This window comes from Ricinus communis, chromosome 3 (assembly GCF_019578655.1).
Source record: "Ricinus communis isolate WT05 ecotype wild-type chromosome 3, ASM1957865v1, whole genome shotgun sequence".
NCBI classification, from domain to species: Eukaryota; Viridiplantae; Streptophyta; class Magnoliopsida; order Malpighiales; family Euphorbiaceae; genus Ricinus; species Ricinus communis.
In genome coordinates, this window is record NC_063258.1 from 33,071,965 (window position 1) to 33,096,237 (window position 24,273).

Sequence of the window (24,273 nt, forward strand, 5' to 3'; positions counted from 1 at the left end):
AATATTTAATATTTGGAATTGACTATATAGTAAATGAAAATTATGGTTGGGAGTGGCCGCCTTATGAACAAACTTTCAACCCTAAGAATAAGAAGGGCAGATACAGACAGATCCATGGATGAATACTCTTGTTATGTACTTACACATATGTTCCATGCACGCCATTGTTTTTTATGATAGCATGTGACAATTTTGTTTTTCTATGAGAATAATAAAATGAATCTTATATTGAAAACAACAAAGGGATTCATCGTGTTTATTGATTTGCTGGGGACTATCTGCCGTCCAAAACAGTTACATTTTATACCACACATTCTCAGAAGCTTTTCATGCATCTTTCAACATTACCAATTCAAAATCGATGCTTCACAAAATGGAAATATTTATTAATTAGTATGTGATTTTCAAAACTGAATTAATATTACTAGGAAAACACCCTTTAAAGTCTTTGCATAATCAGAGTATTTATTTTGGGGGGAATTTCCTTTAATTGATTGAATAATGGAAATTGGATGTCCGTTATTGTGGTGTTTGTTATTTCTCAATTAATTTGGGTTTTAATACACGTGCATATGACTATTTCCAGTATATTGACATGGTCCCATTTTCTTTTTCTTTTAAGCCAAAAATTTATTGATTTTGGAGGCAAGCTCCAAAGATGTGGGGCGTGACAACTCAATAATAAACTCCACAAAATCGTTACCCAAAACGTAAAACCCAACCCATCTGCATTTGGTCTCAATTCTCAACTTAATTATTTTGATAATCAATTATTTTATCTTGTGTTCTTGATTTACATTGTACAGCTCTCAAGCTCACTCATTCAAAATTTCACTGTGTGTTTCTTGACCGTTATGAAGATTGGTTCCCTCAATTATACAGCTCTTTTTACTTTTTCCACAGAGATAGGTTTTGCTACGTTGTGTGCAAGAAATTTAAAAGAGCAGGCAATATAATAAAACTAAATTAAGGTATTTACAAGCTTATGTAAGCTAAAATTGCAAAAGAGATGGATAGGTAGGTGCCAACCAAATCCTTTTGAGCGACACTGTAGAAATAGTTAATGCCTTGTAATTATAAAACATTGAAGGTTGAACTGAACAGTTGAGAGCAAAAAAAAAAAAAAAACCTTAAAAACTCAAGTGTCACGTGGTCTTTCAAAGCCTCACGTTCCTAAATTAGTTTTGAGTTTTTGAACGAAAGAAATATTCTTGGTCGATGATGAACCAACACGGCTATAAAGAATGAGTCACTTGGACAGCATAGAATGGCAGCGAGGTGACACTTTTCTTCAATATTACAGCTAGCTAACTCTCTCTTCTTTCAGTACAGCACACACTCGGAACGAAAGACAGAGACACCGATATGGGAAGAACACCTCGCTCTTCCAAGGATGGTCTAAACAGAGGAGCATGGACTGCTGCCGAAGACAAATTGCTCACTGATTATATTTCCGTCCACGGTGAAGGTAAATGGAGCAATGTTGCCAAGAAAACAGGTCTGTTTTACTCGAGTCAATTGCTTACTGTTACAGTCCTGTGCTCTTTTCGGCCGAAATTCAATTTTATAAGTCTATGCAGGTTTAAAGAGATGTGGAAAGAGCTGCAGGCTTCGCTGGTTGAATTACTTGAGACCTGATATTAAGAGAGGAAACATCTCAGATGACGAAGAACTACTCATTATCAGGCTCCACAAGCTCTTAGGCAACAGGTTTTGTACGCATAAACAATCACTTTCTCTGTTTTCTTCTTCAAATCAAACACGTGTTCCAAAAAGGAACTCTTATATACTTAAGTTTTTTTTAACTGATTTTCTTTCTCATTATCTGCACGCAGATGGTCTCTAATAGCTGGGAGACTTCCAGGGCGAACAGATAATGAAATAAAGAATTATTGGAACTCCAATTTATCCAAGAAAGCACAGGAAATGCAACTAACCCTCCCTAAACTTGATAAGAACCCGGTGGCAGTGAAACCTTGCGATGAGGCCGTACCATGCCCTAGTCGAAGTATTGACCTGACTTGCACTAATGGGGTTGGTGCCACAGCACTGCATGAACCTGAAGTTAATACTGGGATCTATGGAACTGATCAATCGAGTGACCTATCACCATCATGGGCATCCGGGGATGACATTTCATCCGACTTCCTATTGGATTTTGATGTGGAAGATCTCTGTCAGATTCTTGATTCCGGCCTCCCCGCCAAGGATACCGACTATGCAATTAACAGTGCCAGAGAAGGAGATAGTGATGTCAATATAAATGGAATGCTGAAGAGTGATGTATCAGATCGGTTTCCAGAGGAGAACTGGGATAGAGACGAATCCGTACAAACCGATGACTTGGATTCATCAGCTATGATGTCGCTGGTTTCTTTTCTTGATTCGGGAGTGGACTGGTCCGGGATGGCCTAGAGTATATACTAATACTAATACTACTACTTGTCTGCTCCTACAGCTTGATGATATATGTGTGCGCAGTTTCATCATTCTTCCTTCTTAATAAGATGACCCTTTATATGGGAGTGAATCCCAACCATGCTTGTATAAAAACAATTCTTCAGGTTAACATATTTCACTTTAATTTTTCACAATTTTCTTGGCATGCAAATTTCTTACTCTTTTAATTTTTCCTCATATATTCTCATTGAATATGCCATCTGCCAAGATAGCGACGTTTATTGTTTCTATAATTTTAATCATCACGTGCTAAAAAGCCAAATACAATTGAAATTACATAGATAATAGGACGGAATGGTGCTCCAACTTTCATATTAATATTTAGAATTAAAAAAATAAAATACAAGTTAGTCGCGAATCAAGCAATTAACCCAGCGCTAATTTGAGTAGTTACAAGTTTCAACTAACTTCCCTTTCCCCCAAAAAGTCAATACAAATTTAATGACTAACAAAAAAGGAAAGGAAATCTAGGCTTCCAGAAAGTGTTTTATGTCAAGCTTAATATAGATGTTATCCCGGAGGTGATATGGATGCTACAAAGGAGGGATCTTAGGCCTGATGGGTTCACTCACTTTAAGGGTTCTGGATGCTAAATTATGGAGTGCAGTCTCCACATGACTTGGAAATAGACACCGAATATCTTTTTAAGAGTAAATTATTTCATCAATTTTACAATCTTCTTCTGGAGCCAGCAATAGGAAGTTAACACTTCTCACAAAGACAATGTTTAGTGGTAGTTGTCCTCTTTTAACAACAGGTATAAAGCCCATTAAGGCAAAAATACAAGATCAACAAGCATACTCTTAACTAAACTAAAGTGTGGCCTCTTTATAAAGATCATGGAGACTTTAAATTGTTAGTCTTTGGGAAATCAAATCTAAACTAGATGTCCTTGAGTATTTTTTTCTTTGCAACTAGAGAGGAAAAGAAAATAATAATCCCCAAGCATATCAGAGGCCGAAATGGCTGATAATACCCTCAATCTGATTTGCGGTGGATGGTTACAACTCACAAATTACGTTGAAGGTTGTTGCTTTTCTCGTTACTCTAGCGTGGATTATGAAAGGATGCCATGTCTCTCTATTCCCCTTTTTTATTACTCTAGTTTAGATTCATGAAATACTTAAGTAATAAGATAACCATTTTATGTAATAATTTGATTTGGATCAGTTTAGACGAAGGATAATTATTACATGAAATTATTATTCTTAAATTTTGTAAAATACTTGTACTGTGTTTTTCCATACTTTAAGGACTAATATATATATTTTCTTAATTGTCCATCTTAAATTCATTAAACATCATCTTCTATTATACATCACCATCACCATTACTATTGCCAACTACTAACCCACCAACTGCCATAATCAACTTATTATACTATCATATGTGTATGTATATAGTTATCATTTGTTCAGAAATAGTTTAAAGTCCAAAAATTAAAGGGTGGAAATAAAATTGTATAAGAATAAGCATAGTTATTCTATTTTTTTAGGGATTATTATTCCATTTCGTATATGATGTCACATTTTATGACCTATTAGTCTATATTTGATACACAGATATAAAAGAGTGAAGAAGGAGTCTTGTCTTTATGTTAGTTAACTAATAGTTCAAATATATATAAAATTGTCACAAAACTGATGTATCTTTTTTTTTGTTTATGGAGAGCTAAAGTCTTTATAGTACTAATTAAAGGTGATAAAATAAAAGGTTAAGAAAGATATTATGTAGCTTTTTATTTTAAAATCCATTAATGGACATATAATAGTTAAAAGACAATATAGGTGCGAGCGAGGATGGAAAGATATGCTAATTTCATAGCACAAAGACACAAAAGGTTTGTTTTTGGAAAAGGAATAAAAATCCGATTTTGCCACTGAAGTTATTACTAATACTCAATTTGGCTCTTTTAAACTTTTAAGGGCTAATTTAACATAAGATTTTATGCTTTTAGCTCAAATCACTCCATTTTTATTAATTTATACAACACACGTCTAGTCAAGAAGACGGTCCTATTTTTATTAGATAAAATAACTTATTTTTTCTTCCTTTTATTTTTTTCAGAAATTTTTTCTCCTTATCCCATTAGTTAAGAGTATTTAGGAGTTTAAAATTTTAATTAAAAAAATAAAACAATAATAATTAATTAAGTGAAAAATAAAAATCAAAATAAGTAGAATTCCACCCTTTCTCTTCCCCTACCCGCTACTCTCCTTGTTCCAATTATTCTTTTTTTTTTTTTCTGTTATTTTCCCCTTTTACAAGTATGCCGGCCAAATTTTTGTTTTGAAAAAGTTCAACAATAGCAATTATAAAAGACAAAGATGAAGTGTTGCCACAAGTTGATGCTCAATCGATTACAATAATTTCAGGAGTAATTGGTGACTCCAACCTTGAATGGTGATTCCAAGCCCATGAGATCTTATAATGCTCTCCTGTCATTTTCAATGCATTGGATTGAGATTGAAAACATAACCCAACAACCATAAATTTTGGACATCTATGTTACTTATAATGGCCCAAAAATAATTGAAGCCCATTAGAAAGTTCTCATCCTTTTGGCTTTGGCTTCAATGCTGTAGCTCTCCTTCTCTTTCTTTTCTTTCATATATGAAACTTGCTTCTTTCAGCTGTGCCAAATGTGGTTGCTCTCAAAAGCTTAGATTTAAAAAAACACTTGAATCAAAAACAACTTTTTGATGAAAAAATTTCAGCATTCTTTTTTATCTAAGATTTTTCTTCTCAACTAATAAATTCAGAACTCAAAAATATATAATAAAGACTTAATATATAAATCTAATAAAATATTGTAAAATATTTTTTTTATTTTTTAAAAGAGACTGTAAAACTGAAATTAGGGGTTAATTGAATAAAAAATGTAGAATTTTGCACTAAACTGACCCTAAAGTTAAAAAATGGGCAAATTGAACTTCAATGATAAGTACAGTGGCCAAATTGGACATTATCCCTTTAGAAAAACTCAAAAGGTACTTTAAACTTAATCATCTCTTTGCATTTAACAACAAACCAAAACTTTCTTCTATTTTTTCAGTGGCAAGAAAATCTTTTTTTTTTCTTTTTTAAATATATTGACAATGTTGTAATTATTTAATAAAATCATGTTTGTATCATATGCCTGAAATTGAATTTAATAATATATTATACGGTGAAAGCGCCATCAGATTCTTAGTCGTTACTACCTCGGTTGGCTGCTTATTATGTAATTCTTTTTCTTAATATATATATATATATATAATCTAAGATTCTAGAGATATATTTTTATTTTTTTATGCGTGTCTAATTTATATGCCCAATTGAAAGTTTTCAAAATTTATTGGACCTGGATTATAATTTTAGGCGCATTTATGCAAGGTATTATGCTTTTATAAATTTTACGGTTTTCTCTTCCTTTAAGCTTAAATGGGTTTTCTTTTTGATGGGCCAATCTTATATTATACAACTGCCGATCCACCAAATTTAAATTATAATTAAACAAGACGGCTATACTTCCAATCATTGATGTATCCAAGAGCCTTGATTTGATTGGATCTTTCTGTTTGATTTCCAAATTAGTGTTGTGTGACGGGCTTAATCTGATTTAAATTGGCTACGGCTTTACGAATATTTTGTAGTAAAAAAAAGTGCATGTGATTATACATAGCTGTTTTTTTTCTCCTTTTCTAGTTATAAAAGAAGTAAAAAAAAAAAAAAAACCAATCAGTCATTCCTTTGGGGCCTAACAAGATTGGTTTCACACATATATATATATATACCAATGATAATTAACAAGAACTGGATGCTTTAATATGATTTTAGAACTTGCAGTCTGAGAAAGTGGGTTTTTTTTGGCAAAAAGAGAAAAACATGAGGAGTAGAGAACATTAAAGCTAAATATAACGTGTGTGAAACGATAGCAGATGGGGCCATAGGGATATGATATTATGGAACACTAATTACTTAATTAGTGTGAGATAAGAAAACCGGTACGTACAGGCAGACAGTTGATTTGCAGAGTGAATTGTTGGTAGCAAATGTGGTCACATATCTATAAGTATAAGTATAGGTATAGGGTGTGATAATAACCTTGAAAGAAAGCAATTGAAAAGACCGTAAAAATGATGGTACCACGTGCAGAACCACACACCCTGTAGGCGAATCCCAGGTGGACACGTAGCACAAGAAGCGATGGAGCAGTTCACGTGAGAGCCCATAAGTCCTCACTTCTTGGGGGACCTTCACATTTAGAAGCATCATCTCATCTCTTCATCACCCAATCAGACCTGACCCTTTCTTTCCAAAGTACATATATGATTGCATGACAGATTCCATCTTTTCCCTTTCAAAAGCCCCACATTTTCTTTCTTTTTTATTAGGAACATCAGTACTCTCTCTCTCTCTCTCTCTCTCTATACATATCATTGCTTTTCTTATCCCTATCCATCACAAACATCATTTGCTACTTCAGACTCATCCTTTTAATTAATTCATCATTACAGCCCAATCTCTCAACAATGGTCTATACAATTTTTACATGTCACTGATTTTCTTGGAGTATTAGACTGTGACCAGGATCTCCAGAACAAAGCCTCGTATTGCATCATCACCATGGAACCGAAGACACCAAATCATATACTAAGCCAATTTGTTCTTTGCGTATTCGCACTAACACTATAATGCCATTGATACATTTTTTAAAAGAGAATGCAAAGACTAAAATTAATACCCTCCAATTAAGGAAATGACTCTCCAAGGAAAAGCACAATGGATGAACAAATGATTAGCATCTTCACTAAATCTATTGCAAAAGGCACACCAATTCCCATCGATAGCAACCCAGCCAAACTTGAAAAGAAAATTTATAATACTGATGCAATCTTACATACAAGCCCTGTGAAAAAACTCAATTTTAACTGGAGTAAGTTCAGCCAATTTTGGGGAACAAATACATCTCCCTGAAGGAAAATAAACCGTCATAAAAATTTCATAGCCTCAGAAAAGTAATGCTTCCACAAAATCCGATGAGGAGACCATACAAGTAATTATGTTTATATAAAATCACAACTCTCCATAATTATTACAAGTCCATAGTCCATAGTCCATTAAAATCAATAATCACATATTCATCTCTTCTAAAATATATATATATATATATATATATGTATCTCGTTGTTAACAAAAACAAAAAAAAAGTTGTCAAAATTATAAACTCCACAGAAGACTAGTTTGCTGATTTCTTTGTCTCTTTTGTTTTGGGAACTGATGTCCATATTCTATAGGGTTGTAAATACTAACTAAAAAAGCAAGAAAAGAAAATCATGGTCTACTAGATGGAGGCAAAAATGCATGATTTGTAAGTCGTGAAGAGGTTGTCATCAATTGGGGCCATAGCCCAAAAAGGTGTAAATTACCCCCTTTCTCTGTCATGAATCTTAATAGCCATATACTCACCAATTAAGCCATGCCAAACCAACATACTCAGATGCTATTGTCTCTTTGCTAGATACAGACAGCATTTTCTGTTCGAAGGCGACATGCATGGCGCAGCAGAAGTTATAGATCGAAACAGGTTCTATAATCATTCTTTTCGCAGAATATATAAAAAGGATGACAAAGAAAGAATTCCCGTTAAATGGAAACGCATATAAAACTGATATGAAACTCCATGAGTTCTTTCGCGAAACAAAAGCAGTTCAACAGCTTAAAGATTTAAGCATAAAAAGCATTACACGAATACAATAAATTAAGAAAACCATAAACAGTACAATCTTCAGGTTCCACTTTTATTGCTATTTATTGTAAACAAGGAAAAGTTCTGAACCTAGCTCGCTAGCTAGCAGTGGAGTTAATCCTACATATATTAAGGAAGATAACACACAATTCTAGAACCAATTTTGCTGACAATGCCCCGAAAGAAAGAAAACAAAAAGGAAAAAGAAAAGAGCAGTCCACGCATTATGATATGCAGATGCAGAAATGCATAGGGCCGGGTAGCTTACATATCACGGACATGGAAGATGTTGGGGTTTTTGACGACAATATCGTACATGTAAACAGAAGTGAACTTGGAGAAATCCCTTGGAAGAGATATTAGGTCGATGGAAGAGTGTTTGTGGAATTGGAAGAGATCAGGATCACCTCCATAATACCTCTCCCAACCTAAGTTTCTGAGTATTTGCTCAAGGGAAGAGTAAGAAGTTACAACTTGACCAGATGGCAAGTGCACTAGAACCTTTCTCCTTGAAGAACCTCCTTGTCTTCCTTCAGATGCTTCAGCTCCAGGATTCTCCAAGATAAACACTCCATTATGTTTGAAAACCCAAACCCCCGACATTCTTTATATGCGGAACTAGTAGTTTGGTTTAAATTATTAGAGGAAGTGTTAGTGTGAATTTAGGGTTTTAGGGAAAGGTCTGCGAGGAGGAAGAAGAGTAGAAGTGGGCTGATGAGAAGTGAAGCAGGGAACGGGGGGGTATATATAGTGCGGAATAGGATCAGAAGAAAACAAGAGAAAATACTGGGTGGGGTTGAAAGGAAGAGTAATTATAAGGATGTTGGGGTTAAGGTACAGAATCTAGATACAGTGGGTCCAAAATGGTTTAAATAAGAGGGTACAGGGATGCTTATAGGGGGTGATTTAGGGCACAGGTACCATCTGTAGGGTTGGGTTATGGTGGGAGGGAGAAGAATCTCTCTTTTCTTTCGTTTTATCTTTAAGAATGTAAAGAATCTATGGATTTTCGCTTGAGGGAATCGCGAACAAATATTACAAAGACATTCTGTTTTTTAAAAGTCAAAGGGATTAAAAGATGTTAGCATTCACATCACGAGATATCCACGTGAAGTGAGTGGTAAAGATTAGCAAAAATTTCTTTTTTGTTGGTGGGTTAGGCAACTGATAGCTGCATGCATTGCTTCTTTTAATTTCTTTTGTTGCTTACTCATCATTGGCTGTTCCTTAACATTTAAAACCCTTTTCTTTCTTTATTCTTGCCTTTCTAATTTGAGCTCAAGCTTCAGTTACAAGAATAAAACAGGATGTCAGCCTCCAAATATTCTTCATTATTATAACATAAAATTCTCAGTCCTATATGAACTGACGTCTGTGGAAATAAGCTAATCTCATCAGCCAATTTCTTTTTGGAGCATACCCTTAATTTATTTCTAAACATAAACCATTCCGTCTCTCATTTCTTAATTCAATTCAAATTTCTGCCATTAACTTAGTTTTCATAATTACATGAAGGAAAAGAATATTACATCCGCAAAAAAGATTAAAGGTTTTCCTTTCAACAATTCCTTAGGTGGAAACATCTCGCTTGTTGTATGGACAGAATTATTGTTCAATCATCTATTGCTCGTAGTTAGTTTATAAGTTTAATCCTTAATAATTTAGACAATATCTAATGGTAAAGTCAAATAAAAAGTTAATCTTCCTTGTGGATATAAATTAGAAAAGGTTAATAATGGTCAAAAGTGAGTATTAAACTCTTTATATTATATATAAATATGCCTTTTTCTTCTTCTCCAAAAATTATTGGTGGAAGAGGGAAAGAAAAGAAAGTCTATTAAAAAGTAATATAAGGTATAATACTTGGGTCAGAGGACCACCGCACTGATTTTGGAATGCCATTGTCAAACCAAATAAAAAGAAAAATGATGAAACAAAACTATGTATATATTGGGATTTCTAACAATGCCCACATGAGATCACATGGGCTCAAATGGTCCAGGAAGAGGACCCTCTTCCCTCAGTCTTGTCAAATCTATCATTCCCATGCTCATCCTCTCTCGTCATTTGGATATTTCTCGTCTATGATTAATATGATGCCTGCATGCCTTACTTTCTATCTTAAACTACAGTTTATTTTCGATTTCAAAACCAAAACCAAAACAAAACAAAAATTACGTATTCATCGTATTTAATGATTGACAAACCTTTTTATGCATGCTTAAATAGATAGTGACTGTTTATTATATATTAAGTTCAGAATCATATGTAAATTTATCAAGTAATTAAGCAATTTTAAGCTCATTAATTGTACTATTGATATATATATATACACACATAAACGTCCTTATTTGCTTGTTGGACCTCACAGGAGCATCAATTCTTTTACTGCCATATGACCATCAAACAACCGCATTAGGAATTGCTAAGCTCCAAATCAATATTATTAGATATAATTAATACAATAATAATGGATGATAAAAGTGAAGATAAATTTTAAATTAAAATTTCAATGATAAACTATTTATTTTACTAACAAAATATTATCGAAAATTACATATTTTGCAATCTGTATAAATTAAAAATGAACTATCTTTTAAGGACAGATGAAGTATATTAAAATGTAAATGATAGAGAAAAAAAGTAAGGTGTAAAGGATGAAATTGAAAGACAAATGAAGGAAATAGAGTAAGATTATGGTCCCAAAAACTTTTCAGAGAATGAAGTCTGTGTGTATGTTTATAAAATTGAAGGAAATGGAAGTTACTTTGCAATGCCTTCAGGAATGAAAGCCTCAAGAAGAAAGCATCACTTGTTCCTCTTTACCCCTACCATCAGATCACAGTGATACAGACCCTTCATTACATCCTTGTTATTTTTCTGATTTACTAAATCCTCAAGTGGTGCCAATCTATATTATTCTTGTTTCTTTTTTTTGTTTTCAGATTATTCTCCGTTTGATTCATAGTCCTACACATGTCATTCCATACTTTACGTAATTCTAATTTTTGGGATTTGTACGAGACAATCAATTTCATTTAAAGGCGGAAATTTTTTTAATAAAAAGAATTACGATTCTATTCTTCAAGAGAAATATAGATAAATTCTAATTTTGCGAACATATAAGTGTAAACCAATACAATATACCATGACATTCACATTAAGTTCCAGCTAAGGTAAATTAATGTATAGTTGCAGCACTAGAAATACTATAGAAGCTGAATTATGATAAAGACAGCATATATATGTTAACTAGAGTGCTATCTTTATCAGAATTCAGCTTCTGTTGCAAATATAATATCTCAGTTGGCAGTTGGCAACAAATTTCACAGCAGTTTATCCTCGAAGGATAAAGGTAGCAATATGTCACATGTCTGCTGTTTGAATTTTGGAAGACAAAATCAGATGATGAGCAAGAATTTTCATTTGCTTTTCTATTTGTGTTTCTTCCATGCTTTAAGGGGTTTTGTGGGGACAAAATTTACCACGTTTATCTTGTACACAACAAACCTTATCTGAAACACTTACCTTTTAACTCATTTTTGAGAATCAACCCAAAGCTGATTGTTATGTTCCCTACCTGTTTTCTCATCTCATGCCCAGGATCATTCCTAACGTTTGCTAGCTTGCTTAATTAAAATCACTACGATGGCAAAGTTCGTTTGCATCCTCAGGTTATTCAGACTACTATTGGGATCCACTGTTGATTCTAAACATCAGTTCTTAAATGTGTAAAGCTCCTCTTGGATTTGTTAAAAATGATCAATCATAACACTAATCTGAGTGGTGAAAAACATGTATTTAGTCATTTATAAGAGTAAAAATACGTCTAAATTAAACAGAGTTCATCTACTTAACAGCTATGATTACACGTTACAAAGGCGGCGGATGAGCTTTTAGCGACGGCAACGCGTGGCGTATTTTATGTTTAAGATGCATGGTTTAGTTGTGGTAAAGCGTTATTTAAGCTAATGGAGATTCGGATTCTGCTTGTTGGTGGTAGCTGACCTAAGATATGTACCAAATGACATATTAATAAGGAAAATCAGATCCATTGGTTCTTTTGGTTTGTGGTATATGTACATTTCTATTAATTAATTTAATTTATGGTTTTGTTGGATACCCCCACTCTTAAAAGAAAAGCTGATCTCTATGTTTTGAGGTATATGTACCCAAAAACATTTTAATTAGTTATATACAAAAGTAATCTAAAAGGAATTATAAGCAAAAGCAGCATTAGCTAATAATTAAAGCAGACAGCATATAATTATTATTATTATTAGTGTGATAAAGTAAGATTAAGGGAATAAGGTTAAAGTTAATTAAAGGGTATTGGATGAGGTATAACTTGAATTAGCAACAAAGTATGATCCTGGCTTTAAGGAATATTGCAAAAGCTCAAAGGAATGAGAATAAAATGTATATATACAATATAAATATGTCGCTAGGTTTCTTTTTATCAATTAAACTGAATTGTTAATAAAACCCAGGAATTGAATAATGTAGCTAGGTTTATAGTTCTGTTTTTCCAAGCAATCTCATATTTGGTTAATATGCCATATTCCCATTTAAAGAGTTATTTAAATCACAGTAGGATGAGAACCTTGGATTTATTCCTTATATATAACTAACTCATTTTTATTATTCATCTTTTTCAACTGGATTTTTCTTATCATTAATATAGTTTACTTCATTTCTGAATCACTAGAAACCACATATTCCTTTTCTTTTTTAATATAGTTCTAATAAACGTCTATTCAGAGATGTCATTTCTCATTTATAATAATATTATATTTAGATGTCTCAATCTGCTGTGGAAATAAATTAATATGAATTCTTTTCCACCATGTAAGTAAATGGAAGAATCAAGTTGATTACTTTTGATTTCTTTGAGATGTACGGGAGAACCATGTTAACTTAATTCATTACTTAGCAAAGAAAATCAATTCTACCAGCTGTTTTAGCCATATATCCATGTGTTTTTCTTTTTTAACTAATATAAGATCAAACGTTCAAGAGGTGAAGTACTTGGATTATTAATCAGAAGAAGATGGATATGAAGTTCTTCCTTCTTCCTACACCTCTAGCCTCAGTCGATACTTAAAATTAGAGTGGCCTACAGTCTTCTGAAAATGTCGTCACTATTTCATCCCGATAAAGAAGCTGGCTGGATAACAGAATGTCACTATTGCTATTGATGGGTCATGTTTGATCCTAGAATTCGAGCTGTTAGGATTAGTTATGAAACTAAATAATTGCTATATACAAACAGCAACAACTGAAATATTCAGAACAAACAAAAAGAATAACAACCATGATTTGGCTATATCATGTTTAACAGGCGGTCACCGATTTAAATAGACGAGATGTTTATTTTTAACACAAAACTTTCACATTTCACAGAGCTGAAATAATAACCACTCCTCCAAATATAGTGAAACCTGTTATAGAACTGTAACGTGGACAAGAGAGTTTCACTCCGAACCTCCAGTTTTCAAGAACCCATTTCTCATATCATTCATTCTAACATGTATAAGAAGACCTCGATATTCCTGGATGAAGCAGGGCATCCAATAACTCCCAAGGGGTCAATCGGAATCACCATTAATTTTTTGTTAAAAGAACAAAGAAAAATGGAGTCCAAGACCCCTTCTTTACTCTTCCTTGCTCTCTTTTGCATCTTCTCTTCAACCTCTACGGCTTTCAACATCACCAGGATTCTTTCTAACTACCCCGACTTTAGCACCTTCAACAGTCTCCTTACTCAAACTGGCCTCGCCCAACAAATCAACAGCCGCCAAACCATCACCGTCCTTGCCGTCAGTAACGGTGCTATCGGTGGTGTTTCTGGCAAACCAGTTGACATTGTCAAGAGGATATTGAGTGCCCATGTCATTCTTGATTACTATGATCAAAAGAAGCTTGAAAATATTAAAAAACAGAGCAGCATTCTTACAACTCTGTATCAGACAACTGGAAGTGCAAACGATCAACAAGGTTTCTTAAATGTTACAAAGACTCCTAATGGAATCGTGTTTGGGTCTGCGGTGAAGGGTGCTCCTCTAACTGTATCTCTTGAAGGATCAGTGGCTTCACAGCCTTACAACATTTCGGTGCTTCAAGTAGGCGGTGTTATTGAGGCTCCAGGGATCGAGAACATGGCTCCTCCACCGCCTCCTGCTCCAAAGACAGCATCTGCTCCTGCTCCTGCTCCAACATCAGCTAAGACTCCCGCCGAGGCGCCTGCACCTGCCGCTGAGGAACCAGCTGCTGATGATGCACCAACCGAGGCACCTACTCCTGCTGCAGAAGCACCTAACGCTGATGCACCCCTTAGCTCTCCTCCACAGCCTAACTCAACGCCTGCTGATGAGACACCGGCTGCTGCACCTGCTCACTCAGGTTCCTCACGTTTGCATGTAGACGGTGTTGTTGCGGTTGCCATGGGATTGGTGGCATGCATGATGGGTTTCTAAGCTTTTCACAAAATCTTTTCTGGAAAATGAGTGATGTAAATCCTTTTCTATCTGTAATCATCCCTTTTCTACTTCAACTCTATGTAAGATCCTCATTCTTTTGTTTTTAATACGGGCATACTTTGTTTTGCCTGATTTAAAAACTGCCAAACTTAGGGATTCAAATTTGTCAGGACTTCATTCGTTTTATCCAATTCAACATGCCAATGTAATTCTATATTGCATCTAGAAACCTTAAATCGAACCTTCCTAGGCCATTCATTTATCATTTTACTTGATGCTTTCGATTGAAAGTAAACACAATCTCAGTGCAATTCATTGAGGATCAAAAAGTGCTACCAAGCGTCAAATTGGTATACACGAAACGTTTTCCTTTCTGCTTCAGTATTCTGGTAAACTTGTTTTGCATTGAGCATGCAGGACATTGCTTGACTGATAAAATCACCACCAGAAGCCTATCTCTGGCAGCCTTTCAACTTTCACTGCCAAGTTAGATTTTCAAGACACCAAAAAGCAACAAGAATATGATATCATAGAGCAAAAGTTATCATCCACAAATAGCAAAATCATTTAAAGAAGAAAACCTCATGGGTGGCACTTCAAAAATCACAGAGTGACTAAATCTGATGATTTTGCTTTCAGATGGTAGCAGACAAGCTTGAATATCTGTTCCAGAGACAACCTGATAGGTTACATGAGCTTTAGCATTATCCCAAAATCACTTCACTTAAAATTTATATTGATGACAGTAACAAGTTGAGAAATATAAAAAAAAACAATTAAGAAATACGCTCAAAAATTCATAGGGAGGTCATGTCATATCAATTGCAATGCGTAACAACATTAAGGGGCTATGCTGAATATCCAAAGGAGCTGTTCATAGGGATGACGGCCTTGCATCACAAAAACAATAGAAGCATTGTTTGTAAAATCAACAGATATCAGTTCAAATATTTCCATTTCAGAATCATGTTAGCTTGGTTAACTTCCAACTCCACACAAAAAGACTTTCTGCAACCAAAATAAACCAGCAGGGGTTGCATCATCATTTGATCTTGTCAATTATATCTGAGATGACTTTTTTCATATCAAGATCCTTCATTGGCTTAAACGGTCGTTTCATGCCCTGCAAAAGTTTAAAAAGCAAAACTTAGACTACAGCAGCGACAATCTAGTTTTGGTAATATTTAGGCAATATATATGATGCTACACGCAGAGTTGCAAGAATTTGGCATCTGCCACAATAAATAAATTAATGTTGAGGTAACAACCCAAGCAACAGGAGAATACTGGTGCTTTTAAGTTAAGTAGCATTATCATCAGAATTTTTGTCAAATCATTTGCAACTTCAAGTCATCAATAATATTATCTGACCATTTATATTCAACCCTAAGATCTTTAACTACAACATTAACTTCACTGCACAGAGATAAAAAGGCTGACAACAAATCATAAACAATTTCACGGTGAAACAGTAGATACAAATGCTAAGTATCATGTGCATCCCAAACCAATCATGCAGGCTAAATTTATTAATACCTGACAGAAAACATACTTGTGCAGGTTTAAGATTGAAAAGAATACTATGTGGAACAAAATAAAACAAATGGTCTGCAAATGGATAATACTGGTGTAAGCTTTACCAGAAGAGTGATGAACTTCTCTCCACCTTCCTTCCGTATTTCAAAGCAACCCTTTCTAGGCTGTTGAAAGAAATTAGGTATCAACTTAAAAGAAACATCTATACCAAAGTAACTTGCACATAATTAAGCAGATATTTCTTACACAAAGTAAGGAGGCTTATCACATGCAAAACAAGTATTCACAGACATACACTGGCAAAAACACTTCAGCCAAAGACAATGAAATAGCGTTTTTGCAAATATATCTATGTCTCTTTTCAGAAGATATATATTCACAAAAGATATCAGTGGCCAGGCATCTTTTTATTCGTTGAAATCTATATATAGTTTTGCCAGAGTCGATCTCAAGCAACATTCATAATAAAGCTTCAATGATGGCACATTTTACAATTGTATCATAAAGAGCTCAACATCCAAACAATGTCATGGAAGATACGATCAATGAGTTAGTAAAGACATCCAGACCGTAGGTTTTATGATAAATATCCAGAGAAAAATTCAAAATAAGGTCAATACATGAAGTCAGCCCATCGAAAGTAAGCACCAAAAGTCAACTTTGCAGCAATTAAATGAAATGGCATTTTCCAATGATTTCAGTATATATAAATCTTTTCCTATGTTGGCGACTTCAAGCAACTGAGGCAGTGAATTATATCTATGGCTTTCCCATAAAAACAAAAGGCTGAATAACAGATTCAATTATTAAAAAGCCAGCAAGTGAAGCTAATAACGTTAGCAAATATACCTTATCAGGATTAAGAAGAACAATGACACTAGGAAGAGCAGCTTCTAAACCATTCTTCACCTGAGTAGCGCTTGTCTTAAATGACCTGCACTGTGTGCTACAATAAGCACCAAATTGGTTAGATCTAATATATGACGAAAAACAACATTAACCAGGCACGTGTAGCAAAAACCAGACGCACAATTCGTGTAGTAATGACCCTCATTATCAAAACAGTTGAATATAATGAACATAACAGATTTAATCATAAACCTCTTTGCAAAGACATGGTATATAACTAAACTCAATCCCATGGAACCAAACCTTAACCAGAAACAGAGTATCTTCATTCATGTCCTTAAATTGTTAAAGACGATATAAATCACCAAAAAAATAGTGATATTATTGAAGAAATAGAAAAGCCTTGATATCAGTCATTCTTCAGAGATTGAAGAGGCTTTCCCTGTGTAGGAAATCACCAGTTTAAAAATTTTTTTCTTTTCTTTTCAAAAATATCAATTATTGAAATAGTTATTGCATCATTATAATGTGAAAAATGGTAATGAACATAAATAAAACTAGCAAGAAAGTATCAAAAGCCAAGCATCGTCACAATCTAGCTTGATACTGGATGGGGGATTTTAGAGGAAAGAAATACAGGGTATAACACGAGGTGACAGGAAAAATCAAGTTTTCTCTGAAAACAAACAAGGGATAAAAGAAGACATTTTTTGTACCAGCAATTTGCCCCATGGCTTTCCTTTTAACGGTGCTCTCATCAGCCAATTTGTCATGGAGTCTTTCCTCAGGAAAGAAAAGAAAAGAAAGAAAGAGGTCCCTAGATCTTGAACTTTTCTCTCATGTCCTTCACTTACAACAAACGCAGAAATCAGAAGCGAACAACAACCACCAAGTCCTAATTTTTTTTCAACAATAAAAAACCCTAACTCCACTCTTATATACTTACCCAGAGTTTCAGCTGTAATGAGGAGTAGAAACTAAAGCAAAACACTCTCAAATCAAATATTAACTTCTAACTTTCTCGTGAACCAAAACCGACGAAACCGGAAAAGAGAAAGGAAAGAGCTTACCAGTGTTCAATCACAATGGTCTTCTTATTCTCACCGTCAGCAGTTTCTTGTTCCTGCTCTTCAACGTTATCAGCCTCCTCCGTCTTCTTCACAGACTCCTCTTTCTTTTCAGCCTTCTTGTGGTCTGCTGCTGCTACTTTCCCCTTTTTCTTCTTCGGCAACTCGGCAGCTGGCGCGGCCGGCCTTGACTTCGCTAGCCGAGCAGAGCTCCGAGTCACTCTTTTCGTCGTCACCGCCGCCGTAGCATCATCTGCTGCTTCAGACTTTCGCTTCCTGGGAGCCATAGTCCGTACAGATGATTACTTTCTCTCTCTTGCTCTCTCTCTCCCTCTTCTTTCTTTCTCTAATTTTTTTTTTTTTCTCTTGTCTGTGACACAGGCGTTTCTGTACGTGACGGGCATCCAGTTCGTTTTCCCGCGCTTTTGGTTGAGTGGATTTCGAGCGGACGGTGTTGATTTAGTGTGTGATGGTGGATGAGCGAAGGGATGTGACTGTACGTTATTGAAAAGATGTGGATTACAGATTGAAAGGCTGAGATGGTGGCACGTGCGATGATTTTAGTCTAGGGCGCAGTATGTGCGATGCATAAACCGATAGGCCAATAATCGAAAGGTCAAGTATTATCTATATTCACTCCCACAACTATGGGATGCGTCTTCTGCTACTGGATGTTTTAACAGTTGAAGTTTAAAGATTATATATTTCATAATTACTTTATACATGTTCTTTTTTTAATAATAATTTTAAATACACTTCTAATTCATTATCATTATGTGCTATTATAATATTACCATTTTTTCTTTATCAGACATTATTATATTATATAATTACTTGTAGGTTTTAATTAAGGGGATTTGAATTTTTCAAACTTAAATTCAGTCACAATTAAAAAATAATATTATATATTTTTATAAATAGATAAATAATTAATACTAAAAATAGTAAATTATTTCAAATTTAAGTTTCTAGAAATGTAAAAAATATACATATTGTCGAAATATAAAATTTTTTTGCCAGACTTTAGAATCAAATTTATTTACAGAAATTTTTTATGAGAAGTATTAAAAAATATTTTATTTTTAGAACATTTATTGTTCTATAATTCAAATTTTAATATAGTTACTAAGAATAAATAGTTAGCATCTCTTAGGATAATTATAAATTTTGATAATTTATTAAGTGTTATATTGAAAAATATCAATTATGATTATTAAATTTAGAAATCAAATGATTGCAAACATCGTGGGTCAAATTGCAACTACCCTTTAATTCAATGGAAATTTTACTGAAACACACAGACATTATTTAGATACTATCTTTTTTATTTGTCTTTTTTGTGTGTTTATTGTAATATTTGATTTCCCTTCAAATAAAATTGCAATGATTAATGTGACCAAGTCATTTGAAAGGTCAAGACTATAAATATTCTATTATTGTGATCCGATGGCATAAGACATATATGGAAATAAAAGCGAGAAAAAGAATCAATTATGTTTAGTCTAAACAGGATTAAGAACTCTAATTTCATGATCGCATGAAGCAAACAAAATGTGTAACGGTATCCGGTCTTACATTCTAATTCTATAAATCAATTACGAGCAAACAAATCTAAAAGAATACTGTATTGTATGTGCAGAAGAATCCTAAATGGTCGTATAATTAGAGAAAAGGAACAATAATTTATCAAGAGTTTCTGGGTAGAACTTTCTAGCAAATAAGTAGCAGGGTCGCCTCATTCCATTCCACAAACAGGGTCCTGTCACCACTGCCTTCTGCACTTGCAATTCAATTATGTTTTCAGGACAAACACATATCAAGTATTGCAACAACCAACTCTTTAAGTCTATTTATATACCTTTTCATCACTCGTAAGATGCAAGGCCACGTCTGTAGACTGCAAATGATAACACAATTCCATCAAGTTTCTATTCTGCTGGTTATATAATCAGAACAAATATACTAAGATTATAGCATTAAAATACCGTAATGTTTTTAAGGAGTTCGTAAGTAACATCGCGGGCCCTATATGCTTTAGGATGCCACTTTCTTTCAGACCAGTCGACGTGTGTTACTGACCACTTAGCAATGCCGTCAGGATCGATCATCTTTTGAAGACACAAGGATTAAAAATTAATGTCAGTCACGAAATCATTCAAGGACCCAGAAAAGAATCCATTTCGCGAATACAATAAGATTTAATACGGTCTAATTTGGTGGACTAACGTGAAAAAGGGTTGGCAAATAATGCTCGTCTGCGTAGCAATTGCGTCCGTCCATGTTGGGCTGCGAAACTCAAGAATACAATTTCAATTAAATTGGGCAGAATCAGCTAAAGGGTATGCATACAATACAAGATTAACGTTACCTTGCAGTAGAGCCTAAATTTTGTGTAATACAGGAAGTCTGACATGATGATGATAGCATGCTGCCGCTTCATGGTGAACCACTGCAGAAACGCTAATATTAATCGGCTTTTATATTTGTTTTCCTTGCTAATACAAGAAAATCTTATTCCTTTGTCTTTACATCTAATGCCAGAGGATTCAACCAATTCTCATAATAATAATGTGTCTATTTTATACACACCTGTGAACCTTTTCGAAAATCCTTTTTTTCAACCTCAGGAAGCATACGCTCTGAATATCGTCCACTTCCATCAGGACCAAGGTCCTCGAAACTATATGCATAAACGAGACTCGATCAGAATAAGTATCGTGGTTAAGCCTCTTAATTTAAACCAGAATAACAAGCTTACCTGTCAATATAGCTAATATTTGTGAACATCAAGTAATTATATACATAGTCAAATGCATGCAGTGGCACACAGCTGAAAACAAACAAACAAACAAAAAAGAGAAATCAGAGACATGATTTTCATGACAGTCAACGTTTGTAGAGAATACTTTTGCACATTTGAGTTACCTATCAGAGAGCAGGACGAATTGTTGGTTATCAGGATCTAAAAGTGCATGAGCCAGTAGCCTCTTCTCTGCTTCAACCATGGAAATTTTTCCCCATTCCACCTACCAAGTTATTTGTACAATGGCAATAGTTGTTATGTTTTGACAGTAAAAGAAGGTTGGACATGCGGAGGGCATTGTTCCATTTAATATAATATCAAGTGAAGCATATGATATTGTACCTTGTCACTGCGAATATCTCGACCAACAAAATAACGACTGACATGAAGAGGTTTTTCTCTAGAAGCATGTACATACACCGAGAATCTATCCTCATGCCCCTGTCAGTTTGCAAATTAAAAGTTGAAAAATAGCGAACTTTGGAGCCTGACTAATTTGTATCCTGGAGACAGAAAGATCAAGTAATTTAAGAAAGGGCTTACGTAAAAGAACTTTTCCCAGAGTCTCTCGAATGGTAAAGAGCCAGGAGTCAGAAACATAAAAGCGATTTTGGGGTTATTAGATTGGATATGAGGCATCTTGAGAATTTCACGAATTACAACCTGAGCTACGGTCTCATCATCACTTAATTCTCTGGACGGAACAAACTGAGGCTTTTGGTAAAAGTTACAGGTGCTTGAAGGAAAGAAATAACAGGCTGCGGAGCTTCTTGGTCTGAACACAGAGGCACCTATCAAAAAAATGCTCACCAGAAACACCGTTAGAATTACCCATATTGGCTTCTTGTTCTTCAGATGCGTCCTCTGTCTGTAGCCCGGCATTACCATAGTGTCTCTCATGATGCTGCCCTGTATAAAAAATTTAATCTCTAATTATTTCATTAACTCGCACGGACTTCTCAAACAACAAAACAATCTTCAAATTCTAAAGGAAAAAGATCAGAGAACAGAATATAATAAGAGCAGATTGATGTGTTAAATAAATAAGAAGAAGGGAGAGAAAACACGAACCTGTTCAGCAAAAGGATCGAAATTCAGCTGATGTATAAGAGATTCATGAATAAATCATAGAATTTGAAGATTCAATTACAATGACAATCAACAACTTGTTAACTAGTTATAGTCAGTACGTGTTAGCTCTCTCCTTATTTTGTGACTCTTCTTCTTCTTCTTTTTAAAAAATTGTAATTTACAAAAAATGAAAGCTTGCCCATTTTCTGTTATGTTGTTAGGAACGATTTTTCTACCTTTGACTTACTCTTTCCAATTATATATATGGATGGCCTAATTGTTCTTACATATGCGCATTTTAATACTGTTTCATTTTCCTTGGACAATCAAATTCAAACATCTTTTTCCTTATTTATTGACCATAAATGAAATTAATTTATAATCTAAATTATGCACAATTGCCTCCTCATTTATTTTTCTTTTTATAAAATATTCCCTTCTGTTCCTGCAACTGTAAAACAGATTTCTAATTGTACTCTTATAAACATTTTCAATTAACTGTATTCCTTTTATTCAGATTCATCAAGGGGATCATTCACTTCATGAATTAGAGTTTCTCTCTTTTCATTATATTTTCATATATTATATTTTTTAATTTAAGTAATTTCATTAGACACTCAAGTGAAATAAAAATAAATTAAAATGGAGAACCGAGGCCCTTTAAATTTACCATTCCCATTTATTGCTTTAATTAATACTTCTTGGGATTACTATAAATATTATTACTTTATTCTGACTATTAAAGCAACGATAATGAAAATCGACAAATGGATTGAATTAAAATGAAATTCAGAATCCTATTTAAAATTTTAAAGAAAATAACAATTGATATAATTTCAGTCTCCCAAACCGACATCCCTAGTTAGCTTTTATTAATTATTATTATTATTACCATTTAAAATAAAATTAAAAAGAGCAAGTGGATAATACAGAAAATGGGATCGGGCTACGTGGCGTCGTAGATGCCAATAAAGATAACTTACGTGGTCCCATACCTCGATTTCCATGCCAACGTGGCACAACTAAAGCGAAGTGTTCCGGACAAGCAAAAGCAACTCCTCCAGTTCCAACTTTCCAATAGGGAAATTGTTGCAATAATATCTTGTAATCTTACAATCTCAACAGAGGCTGCAGCTTCAATGGCTGCTTCTTCTTCCATAGCTTTGTTCTCCTCAATTAGAGGCCGGGAACCGTACGACCCCAAAGCGCTTATTTCTCGACCGAAACCCGTAATCTTGGCGAATCATGCTCCACTTCCGGCTCGACGGTATTATTACTGTAGCCAGAAGAAAAGTCCGCGAATCTTGTGTTCGGTTTCAATTTCGAGTTCGGAAGTGCGAACAGGGCGACCTGATGATCTCGTCGCTTCAATTATTTCCAAGGTATGATCTTAATTTAAATGAAATTAATTGTTTTCTGGAATTCTGTTCTCACGAAAACCAAAAGAAATTAACAGGTAACGCAAACAGATGGAGGAGTTACTCTAACTAAAGAAGAGCATGAAGAGGTGTCGGAAGTTGCACAGCAATTGCAGAGCTATTGTGTTGCAGAACCGGTCAAATGCCCTCTCATCTTTGGAGGTAAATAATTGTACTCCAAATACTGATGATTAAGTTAAATTAAGGAGTGGGTGATGACGAAGGGTGCTTAATTTTGGTTTAGAATGGGATGTGGTGTACTGTTCGAGACCGACTTCCCCAGGGGGTGGGTACAGGAGTGCATTCGGCCGTCTTTTCTTTAAAACAAAAGAAATGATTCAGGCAGTTGAAGCTCCTGATACAGTAAGGAACAAGGTCTCCTTTTCTCTTTTTGGCTTCCTCAATGGGGAGGTCTCTCTCAAAGGTACATATATGCCAATCTTTAATATCTTGCGGTTTTAGCATTTTATTTGTTGCCCGATTAATTAAAACCCACATATTTATTACGAATATAAAACAGGTCAGTTGAGGGTTTTAGATGAAAGCTGGATTCAGGTTATATTCGAGGCACCTCAGCTGAAGGTAGGAGCACTAGAGTTGCAGTACGGTGGTCAAAGTGAGGTGAAGCTGCAGATAACTTACATCGATGACAAGATCAGGTTGGGGAAGGGCTCTAGAGGTTCTTTGTTTGTTTTTCAAAGACGCATTTAGATTATCAAAATCTTCAACCCACACAGATCACCTTTGTCTCTGTGCTTTACACTGCTGGGTCCAATGAAATCTGGAATGCCACTCCTTGTTCTTTGTTTCATCATATCATATGCTTACATGCGAGAACAATTTTTCTTTCTTTTTTTGG

General features: G+C 34.5%; 6 protein-coding genes across 7 annotated transcripts; 3 read left to right on the forward strand and 3 right to left on the reverse strand.

Moving 5' to 3' along the window:
- The first annotated feature begins 1,016 nt into the window (after positions 1–1,016).
- Positions 1,017–2,594, forward strand: LOC8282068 (transcription factor MYB1). The gene is made up of 3 exons (XM_002527922.4): positions 1,017–1,498; positions 1,581–1,710; positions 1,836–2,594. Exons 1-3 carry the CDS (start codon positions 1,366–1,368, stop codon positions 2,413–2,415), a joined length of 843 nt encoding a protein of 280 aa, XP_002527968.1. The 5' UTR covers positions 1,017–1,365; the 3' UTR covers positions 2,416–2,594.
- A 5,591-nt stretch (positions 2,595–8,185) lies between these two features.
- LOC8282069 (flowering-promoting factor 1) lies at positions 8,186–9,045 on the reverse strand. Its single transcript, XM_002527923.3, has one exon. The coding sequence runs from the start codon at positions 8,792–8,794 to the stop codon at positions 8,456–8,458; it is 339 nt and encodes a 112-aa protein (XP_002527969.1). The 5' UTR covers positions 8,795–9,045; the 3' UTR covers positions 8,186–8,455.
- Positions 9,046–13,586: 4,541 nt separating this feature from the next.
- LOC8282070 (fasciclin-like arabinogalactan protein 3) lies at positions 13,587–14,935 on the forward strand. The gene has a single exon (XM_002527924.4). It carries the CDS (start codon positions 13,720–13,722, stop codon positions 14,665–14,667), a length of 948 nt encoding a protein of 315 aa, XP_002527970.2. The 5' UTR covers positions 13,587–13,719; the 3' UTR covers positions 14,668–14,935.
- Positions 14,936–15,454: 519 nt separating this feature from the next.
- LOC8282071 (selenoprotein H) lies at positions 15,455–18,588 on the reverse strand. The gene is made up of 4 exons (XM_002527925.4): positions 18,126–18,588; positions 17,056–17,152; positions 16,311–16,370; positions 15,455–15,793 (listed from the first exon to the last, which is right to left on the reverse strand). Exons 1-4 carry the CDS (start codon positions 18,407–18,409, stop codon positions 15,713–15,715), a joined length of 522 nt encoding a protein of 173 aa, XP_002527971.1. The 5' UTR covers positions 18,410–18,588; the 3' UTR covers positions 15,455–15,712.
- Positions 18,589–19,631: 1,043 nt separating this feature from the next.
- LOC8282072 (glycosyltransferase BC10) lies at positions 19,632–23,103 on the reverse strand. Of its 2 annotated transcripts, none has more exons than XM_048371628.1 (11): positions 22,992–23,103; positions 21,469–21,834; positions 21,268–21,366; positions 21,048–21,148; positions 20,881–20,952; positions 20,712–20,802; positions 20,491–20,571; positions 20,349–20,408; positions 20,108–20,230; positions 19,981–20,019; positions 19,632–19,897 (listed from the first exon to the last, which is right to left on the reverse strand). In XM_048371628.1, the coding sequence occupies exons 1-11, from the start codon at positions 23,001–23,003 to the stop codon at positions 19,769–19,771; spliced, it is 1,173 nt and encodes a 390-aa protein (XP_048227585.1). In that variant the 5' UTR covers positions 23,004–23,103; the 3' UTR covers positions 19,632–19,768. The 2 variants fall into 2 exon arrangements, with proteins under 2 accessions (XP_048227585.1, XP_002527972.3); XM_002527926.3 differs by lacking the exon at positions 22,992–23,103 and adding an exon at positions 21,997–22,276.
- LOC8282073 (probable plastid-lipid-associated protein 8, chloroplastic) lies at positions 22,940–24,228 on the forward strand. Its single transcript, XM_002527927.4, has 4 exons — positions 22,940–23,378; positions 23,453–23,576; positions 23,659–23,838; positions 23,935–24,228. Exons 1-4 carry the CDS (start codon positions 22,959–22,961, stop codon positions 24,123–24,125), a joined length of 915 nt encoding a protein of 304 aa, XP_002527973.2. The 5' UTR covers positions 22,940–22,958; the 3' UTR covers positions 24,126–24,228.
- Positions 24,229–24,273: the final 45 nt, after the last annotated feature.